General features: G+C 32.9%; 1 protein-coding gene across 1 annotated transcript; it reads left to right on the top strand.

Moving 5' to 3' along the window:
- The first annotated feature begins 459 nt into the window (after positions 1-459).
- On the top strand, positions 460-9000 carry LOC104105651 (uncharacterized). Its single transcript, XM_033658527.2, has 6 exons — positions 460-738; positions 2931-3058; positions 5461-5564; positions 5717-5804; positions 8149-8210; positions 8517-9000. Exons 1-6 carry the CDS (start codon positions 626-628, stop codon positions 8667-8669), a joined length of 648 nt encoding a protein of 215 aa, XP_033514418.1. The 5' UTR covers positions 460-625; the 3' UTR covers positions 8670-9000.
- Positions 9001-9747: the final 747 nt, after the last annotated feature.

Here is a 9747-nt window from a genome sequence, read left to right as displayed (position 1 = left end):
TTTGAGAAGATCATGGAGGAAGAGTAGATATCCACCATAATTTTATTTTTCTTATAACAACTAACACTTATTCATCTTTTCACATTACTCCAAGCGAACTAATCCCAGTACCATCATTTTTGTAGCCGTTTGTACGTAAAAATTATAATTTTTTGAAGAAAGTAGTATTTGAAGTTAAGTTGAAAGCCTGAAAATATTATTTGAAATTATGTTTAGACATATATTCACTTGTAAAAATGTTACAGTTTTGTAACTAGGGAAACAAAATTTTTTTTTTTCAAAGACTTATAAAATTTCATGGACAAACACATTTTTTTTAAAAACTCGAAAAAAGAAAAAAAAAATATAAACAAACGGGTCCTTAGTTTCCTTTTTTTCCACAAAAAAATATTAGTTGACCAAAAAATAAAACAAGGAAGAAAAAGTATCTAAAGACTAAGCAAAAGAATTCTGAAAATCAAAAGAAACTAAAGGAAGAGAAAAATTAGCTTTGTTAGTACGCGAGAAGTGTGGGTTCAAAGGTTTGGTCCGAGTCAGAAAAACTCATCAAATCTGCTGTTAACAAATTAGGGCTTCGAAAACCCTACCTCTTTTTTTCCTTTCTTTCGGAGAAGACGAGAAAAAAATGGTGTTCTACTTCAAAGCCCGACCCGAATCCGGTGACTACACCATCTTTATGGGTCTTGATAAGTACGAAAATGAAGAACTCATCAAATATGGCTTCCCTGAAGACATCTGGTAACGACCCCTTTCTTGATTTTATTTTTGCTGTTTTGGGTATAATTGACTACTTTTTTTTTGGGTTCAAAATTAGACCTTTTTTGTTGTTTTGGGTAGAATTGAGTGCATATTTTGGTGCAATCAGACCTTTTTGGTTGTTTTGGGTAAAATTGAGTACATTTTTGGTGCAAGATTTGACCTATTTGGCTCTCACCAGTAACAACCATTTTTCTTCAATTCTCTCTCTCTTTTTTGTTTGAGTACATATAATGTTGGAAGAATAGACCTTTTGTACTAATTAAAGAAAATGAGCTCTTGTTTGTACTTACAGAAGTTGTGTTTAGAGGAATTTTGGGTTGTGTGGTATGTGGTTTGACTTTGTGCTATGTGCTGTTAAGTTCATATTCTTAAATTGCCATTATACTGGTTTGTTGTTCTTGATTTCCTCCGTTGGCCGTTCATTGTTAGTATTTCAGCTGATCAAGTAAGAGTATTTCTTTTTACCTTTTCTGAGTCTTAGTTTTCATCTTGCAAAAAGTTTTGCTAATACTCTTTTCCTATATAAACTTGTATATGCATAGACAGGTCACATTGGTTGTGTGTACATTTGAGCTTCACTTTGTTTCTTAAATTCAGTTGTGATAGCTATAGTTGAGTGCATATGTTGTTGCAAATTGAGAAAGAGCAAGCAAAGAAGAGGTCTCTCTCATTATTTAGTGTTTTACAAATATCTTAATATATGAACTGGGACGTAGTGAGAGACATAGATTCTTCCTAAGTAGTATCAATAATTTCTTGTATTTTGAATCTGGGACACAAGTACAGAATCTACAGATTCTCAACAGAATGCTTGCAGACTACAGAATGTACCAGATTCTGTTTCAATTCTTCGCTGATTCTTAATATTCCCCTATAGTTGGACGAATGATTATTTGAATTGACAAAACTAGTATCATTAATTCTAACTCAATCTTTTGTTTGATGAAGTGGTAATCTGTTTGTATGTGTATCGTTTTAAACACATGATTTGAAGCAAGTATGCAGTGTGCTTGATTGTCAAAAGTCAGTTTTATTTGTGCATTCCCTCCTTATTCGAACTCATAAAGAATCTGCTTCAACCACATTTATTTACGTATGACAAAAACTTTGGCTTGATGCTGTTCTTCTGCGTTGATTGGCCGCACATCTTATTTTTATTTTCGGAGATATTAAATTACCTCCACGTTCTCAAAAAAGATATTAAATTACCTCCAATTAGAACATGAAAATTTTGAAGTAGATTGTTTTTGGAAGGAGAGCCTTCCTTGCGTGCATCAGAGTAACCAACGATCTGTGTTTGTCCGATACACCATGTTCTAGAGATATGTTAACATATCTTAGAATGAGAATTATTGCATTTCAAGTCTGAAGGAGCTTGTAGGAACTATAGTAGTAAGTAACCGCACTAATAGTGATTGAATGATTGTGGAATAATTGAGTTTACCATACTTTGTCATGAAAGAAATTTGAGTGTACGGCATACCAAAAAGAAATTTATGCTCCTTTTTCTTAAATACATGTTTTTCCATGCCTATGGGGTGAATGTTGTGTCTTAGTGTCCCTTGCCTTTTCTCTGTTATCACTCAATGAGTTATCTGGATTGAGAAAGTGAATTCTGTTAGCCCCATGCTACATTTGGATACACAAAAGCTGTTCTTTCGATTTATATATACCTCAACTAATCTATCGGTTACCTACTATCTCCATTAGCAAGGCACCAAGTAATTCTATCCCATCAAGATAGGCCAAATGAAAGTAGATATCTTTAACTAACCTTCATGAGTTATCTGGATTAAGAAAGTGAATTCTTTTGGCCCCATGTTACGTTTGGATACTCAAAAGTTGTTCTTTCGGTTTATGTATACCTCGACTAATCTATCGGTTACTTAGTATCTCCATCAACACGGTACCGAGTAACTCTATCCATCAAGATTAGGCCAACTGAAAGTAGATATCTTTAACTAACCTTTTCCTTTTCATTCCTGATAATGTTGGAGGTTATGAAAATGTGGGCACAGGTTATTATAGTTGCTTAATCTTTAAAAAAGATTAGATTGCTGTAGAGCACATGTTAATATATGTGGACAATCTAGATGATTAACTTATGTGTATCTTTTTAAATTCTTTGATACATCCGTTAATTTTATTTGACGATGTTTACTATGATGTAGGTTCCATGTGGATAAAATGTCATCAGCCCATGTTTACTTGAGATTGAACAAAGGTCAGACGTTTGATGATATACCTGAAGGTGTATTGGAAGATTGCGCTCAACTTGTCAAGGCTAATTCTATCCAAGGTAAATATTCCTGTCCCGAAAAATGTAGCAAATAATTCATAGGTTGATGTCTTTACATCTCCCGTCCCACCAAACCAAATTAAAAAAAGAATGGGAAAAGAAGCGTCATTACACCTGCCTTAGGATCTTTGATGGAAAATGGTTTTCTGGTCAAAGTCTAATCCTTTTTTGAGGATACGAGGGGATGCTTCATCTAAAGCAGTTTATTTTATATCTTCTTGTTGAAAGTTAAAAAGATTAATGAGGTTATATCTTGGAATATGTCTAGATGTACGTGACCTAAAACCCTTACACAAGGACATATCTTTGTATGTTATTATTAGATTAAGCAAGCTCTCTTTTTACACATGATATCATGACCCACAATCCTATGCGATTTTGGTAAAAACTTAAGTAGCTTTTGCCTAAGGCTGCATGCCTGGTCAAAACTTTTCCTTCTTTCTTAAGTCTTGTATTGTCTATTTTAGTTCCACTGCACCTCATCTTCTCTTCAATAGCCTGTTGTCATTTTTCTTCCAATAGTTCTTCCCCGGACCCTGCGTAAACGCTGGATGCTTTGTGCACAGGGCTGCCCTTTTAGTTTGGCTTTAGCTCTCTTTCTCGTCTCTTCCGGCTAGTATTCAATCTTACCCGTCATTATTCATGTCATAGTAAAGTCAGCTCGTTCCACATTTAACATTAGCATCTAGTCAGCTGACACGTCTCCAGTCTAGTGAAATGTCTACATTGTTTTGTGTCACATCACTCTCTGAGCCACGCTTAGTTAGCGGTATGTCGCCTGTCTAGTGACACATATTCAATTAGTGTCCTATCGGCCCCATGTCACCATGCAGCGGTACTCTCTAGTCAACCTCTTTGTAATGTGACAGCATCATCATTGTTCAGCCAGCTCCTCAGATCCATGTCTTCATCCATAACACCTTACTTTCTAATCAATGCTCCTTCAGCGTCACATCCTCCCGTAGTGATATGTCACTTTCAAATTTAGATATGTGAAACTGTTTCGCCACCTTGAGTTTGAGGCAGCATGTTGATAGTAAAGGATTAATAAAGCTGTTCTTAGATCACAATATGTCTTAAGATCATGGAATTTAAGTAGGAAAGTAGAATATTACCTATTTGTTCTTGTTAAATAAAAGAATATTACCTATGTGACAGGAAAATATCTACTGTAGTATTTGTTAAGAGTGGAAAATAACTATTTATCATATTTAAGTAACCTTGGAGGAGTTTTCCTCGTACAATTGTCACTAAATTAAATCAATAAGAAGTTCCTTCTCCCATTTACAATGGGAGGTATACCTGAGAATCACATGTTATGGCTGTTCATGTGCAGTGGAGGATATTTTAAACTTTGGCATGTTTGGCTAGTTTAGTTGACCCCTTTCTAAGCGCGGAGTTTGAAGCAAGCTTTCTGTGGAAGTGAACAGCTGCCAAATGTGTTGTTTAACTGTTGATCTGTTGCAATGATACTGCCCAAGTATAAGCTCCTGGCAGTAGATGAAATGCCTAATTTTATTTAAATCAAATGTCTGTTTAAAAATAAAAAAGCCTTGCATAGATAAGTAAAATAACTAAATGAAAAAGCACTCAACAAATAATAAGTATAAGAAAATCTTTTTTAAAAACCAAGAAGTAGAGAGAAAATATATATATATATATATATATATATATATATATATATATATATATATATATATATATATAAAAGCAAATCTTTGAAGTTATAAGTTGATTTCTTATAATAAAGAAAAAGACTAATAGAACCTAAAAAGAAAAAGAGAAAGAACAAAAAAAAAAGCTTTAAAATACCAATAAAAAAAGTAAGTAGTAGCTTTAAAATAAAGGAAGAAGGGAACAAGAAACCCTAGCAGCTGGAGCAATTGAACAGCAAAGATGGAGAAGGAGAAAAAAGAGAAGAAAGAAAAAGAAGAAAAGGAGAAGGAGAAAAAAATATGTGGAGCCAATTTCTAACCCTAGCAGCGACGGAATGGAGCAGATCAGCAGATGAAGTCTCCTGTCTCAGCAAAATAATCTTCAAGTTTCTTCCTTCTTATTTGTTTTTTTCAAAAAAGGTTCCCTACTTTCTTTTTTCTTCTAAAAACCCGACTCCTTTTTTTTTTAACACAAATCTTAAAAAAAAATTAAAACTATCGCTTTCTCTGCTTCTCGCTTTTGGGATAGAAGCGACTGCGTCATTGAAGTCGCTTCACCTCACACTCTAGAAGCGTTACCTGCTCGCCTCGCCTTGCTTCATCTCTTTAAGCGGTGAAGCGACTGCTTTTCACAACAATGGTTTAAAGAATCTCGAAAGGCTGCTATTTGAGAGCTTGTCGTTACCCTTGATCTTGTCTTTTTATTTAAATAACACCATCTTGGCCGATATGACCCCATTTTGGCAGGAAATAAGGTAAACAATGTTGATGTTGTTTATACTCCATGGCAAAACCTTAAGAAGACGGCTTCGATGGATGTTGGACAAGTTAGTTTCCACAACCCAAAAATGGTGAGCATATTCATGCATTTAATGTGTCTGTGCTTTAACTGTTGTCTTCTGATTTTGAAATTTCGATACTTTCCGTAGTTGTGGTTGTTCTTTTTTTTTTTTCCCTTTTTTAATGGATGTGAAAGTTAATTCATGTCATGATTTTTTAATAGGTTCGTACTGTGAAGGTTGAGAAGCGAATAAATGAAATAGTCAATAGATTAAACCGTACAAAAGTGGAGAGGAAGCCCGATTTAAAAGGTAAGTTGCTCCTTGCTAAGTTTGTTTGCTGGGGAAAAAATAGTAACTCCATTCTACTTCTATGTATGACACTTCCCATTTCTTAGGACTTCTCAATATGTCTGCATGGATTTAAGCTTCATTATTTCAAATGATATGTGGAATATTTGGAGGGAAAAAAATCACAAGTGTTTTGTTTTACAATCTGGTTCATTATTTCAATTTCAGCTTGAAATAGAGAATTTGAAAATTTGGTTTGAGGAGTATTTCCACTATGAAAACTTCAACTTTATTTACCAAGTGAATTCATGTCCAATCACAAATGAACCATAGACCCTTCTCCAACTTCAACTTCAAGTACTTTTTTTCTGAAAACTAGTCTTACGTTACGCGCGTTGCGCGTGTTCACTATCTCAATGAGTAAAAGACTTGTTTTTAAAAATGTTGATATTATATTAAATATTGTGTTTGAGTTATAAAATAAAGTATATATTTCTGAAAATGATGAATATTGATCCTATATTTATCACTCAATAAAAAATTAAACTACTCCAATAGAAGTTCTCAATCTTCAGTCAATATATTCAATTGAAATTTATTCTTGTTATAATTTTATTAGATATAGATTAGATATAGATTAGTGCTTTCCATGTGTCCTGTTAGTCATTCTAAAACTTACATAAATATTTCTCTCTCATCTTTGCAATTTTGAAATTCATTAGGTAATTAAAGTATTTTTAGATACAATTTATTTATCTTACTTTAATAAATAGTAATGGTTAAATATATTTTTAATTTTTCACTACAGGTAAAATATTATTGTATAATCTAGTCGTTAAAAACTGAGCAAACTCATTCTAAATCATAAAACAAATTTGAATATATAAACCTTTTTTAATGATTCTTGACGTAAATAAAGAATAGACAAAACACTGAATCTAGAAATCTTCTTACAATTTTGCAATAAAAACTTGGAAAGAACTTAAATTTACGGGGGAGATGAATTCTTGGCAACAATAATATGGAATGTACTATAGTTATACTAAATAATTCAAACAAGGAAAAAAATTATATAATGTGAAATTTAATTGATTTTAAAGTTCGATATATTACGACTTCCTACTTAATTCAAATAAGAAATAACTTTTAAAGCAAAATTTTAATTGATTTTAAAGTCCTAATATTAGTCCACAAATAGATTTCTTCTAAAATAAAAATAAAAAAATCTTCTAAAAACAAAGCAGAACGGCAATCCCTAATTATCAAACAAACCAATCTAAAATAATGAAATAAGAATTCCAATGGATACATGTCAAAATATAAAAAAAAGATGATCTTTTAGCTAATGATCTCCACTGATACCACTATTTTAGTTTACATGTGTGGCTATAATCTATTCCTATTTAGATTAGGACTTTGAAAAGTATAACAACCGGAAGGGTATTTTTAGTTAATTTAGGCAAAGGATTTATATGAATAGAATTTACTCTATTTAAATTCCTAAATATTAGGAGTTTTTACCTAATTTCAATACGGAAATGATTTAATTCATAGGCCTAAACATTAGAGAAATTAATTAAATGACTATTTTGTTTAGTGTGAAATTAATTTTTGAAGGGTAAAAAAGGCGAACGATATTTCAGTAATGGTCTTTGTGCTTTTAATATAGTATATATATAGATTAATGAAATAAGAATTCCAATGGATACATGTCAAAATATAAAAGAAAGATGATCTTTTAGCTAATGATCTCCACTGATACCACTATTTTCGTTTACATGTGTGGCTATAATCTATTCCTATTTAGATTAGGACTTTTAAAAGTATAACAACCGGAAGGGTATTTTTAGTTAATTTAGGCAAAGGATTTATATGAATAGAATTTACTCGATTTAAATTCCTAAATATTAGGAGTTTTTACCTAATTTCAATATGGAAATGATTTAATTCATAGGCCTAAATATTAGAGAAATTAATTAAATGACTATTTTGTTTAGTGTGAAATTAATTTTTGAAGGGTAAAAAAGGTGAACGACATTTCAATAATGGTATTCGTGCTTTTAATATAGTATAGATTCAAGCAATGTTGCCCAAACGCCTTAGGCATTAGTATTTGAACTCTGATCGTCCTCGTCAAATTTGCTCGTCAATCTATCAAAGTTAAACTTTTATGACTCCTGCTAGTTAAGCTGGGTTATGTACAGTGGAATGTAGGGAGTAAACACATAATCTTCTTATTAAAGGAAGTAAATAAAGTTTCTCTATAGTAGTTTTCGCAATTACCCCTTCCTCCTTTTGACTTAGTGTAGATATTTATCTTGTGAAACAGTTCTGAAGTAATGGTCCCTCTTTTTTGTGTTTTCAGCTGAGCGGGAGGCCGTCAATGCAGCTGAAAGGGCAGAGAGGAAGCAGCAGCTTAGAGAGAAAGTAAGATTTATCTTTTCTTGGAAAAATATGCCTAGCGTTGTATATGAAAATTGGATACTTTATTGTGTTAGGAATGATATTTTAACATTTCTGGGAAAATAAGATATTAGTGGGAAAACATTCACAGAAATAGAGGCCCTTACCCAGGCCGGCTGACCTTCAAACCTGGGACGTGGCACCCTGTTGAACATGTGTAAACTGACGTTTTTAAATTTCCTGCTACTGTACTTTCTCACGTTTATCTTCTTTTATCTATTTAATATAATGCATTCTAAAGCTCATTTCTTTTCTATTTCGAATGACCAGAAACGACGAGAGGAGATGGACAGGCTTGAAAAGGAGAGACAGGCTGAGATGAGGAGCTACAAAAATTTGATGGTTGCTGATAAGATGACATCAAACAAAGATATCGCATCAACAAACAAATCCCTGCAAGAGCTGGAGGAAGACTTCATGTGAACGCAAAATCAAGTGGACTTATTCGTTTCAATTGATGCCTTGTTTAGAAAAAATTGCTAAATGAGAAGCTGCTTATGAATGCAGAGAGAGGGTAGGAGAAAAAGGAAGAAGGGGATGGGGCATGGGGTGAGGTAATCCTTTATATTGTTGTGTGTTCTTTAGAAAGAGTTGTGCTCCTTATTAAAAGTTGATCATATTGATCTTTGCAAGGCCTGAACCTCTTTGTTAATAAGGTTATAGGAGACTATGGGTTGGAGTTCCATGAGAAGCTTACTTTGTAAAACCAACGTCAAATTTTAATGATGAAGTAAAAGATGACTTGTTATGATGAGGAGCTTTTTGTTTATTTGCTTTAACAAAAAACTAAATATTGAATGCAGCTTCTTACAAGTCAACATGCATTTTTGGTCTTTTAGCTGGTTCATCTTGGAAAGGGATGTTACAAAACCTAAGAGCCAAATGTTGGAATGGTTAATGATAGAATAATCAGAAATGATATGATCCTTTATGTTTAACATTCATTCTCTGTGCTGCCATTCATTTGAAAGAAAATAACTGTTAGGTATCCTTCACTTGGTTAACTGGTTGAACAATTTTTAGTGTCAAAGGCTTAAGTAACAAATTATCAAGTGAAGTTACTCCTTTCCACAAATTATGACATATGCTTTCCCATGCAACAGCTATGTTGTCTATTTGCAGAAAATATGCTCTGATCTATGTTTGATGATAAAGCTCAGGTTTAACTGTTAAGTATTGTTCCTTCTGGTTCAATCTTTTGAGCCTCATGGTTTTATCTCCTTGAGCTTTAACTCAAAAGGCGACTCAACAATTAAATTTTTTATCCACCTAGACAACCTTCTCAGTGAATCCCCTTTCGGGTTAACCTTCAACAGTTCTTGGGTTGCTGCAATCTTATTCTTGACCTTTACAACTTCTAATTTTTTTTATTTTTCTACCAAATTGATTCTCAACCTCGTAGAGATAGTTTTAAATGTTTTTAGGTACATCACTTTTTTGTTTACCCGTAAAACGATACAGTTGAATTTGTAACGTGGTTTATAGACAAGCGAATCAATTT

This window comes from Nicotiana tomentosiformis, chromosome 8, assembly GCF_000390325.3.
Source record: "Nicotiana tomentosiformis chromosome 8, ASM39032v3, whole genome shotgun sequence".
Lineage (NCBI taxonomy): Eukaryota > Viridiplantae > Streptophyta > Magnoliopsida > Solanales > Solanaceae > Nicotiana > Nicotiana tomentosiformis.
Note: the sequence above shows the minus strand (reverse complement) of the source record. Positions and strands in the feature narration are given on the sequence as shown.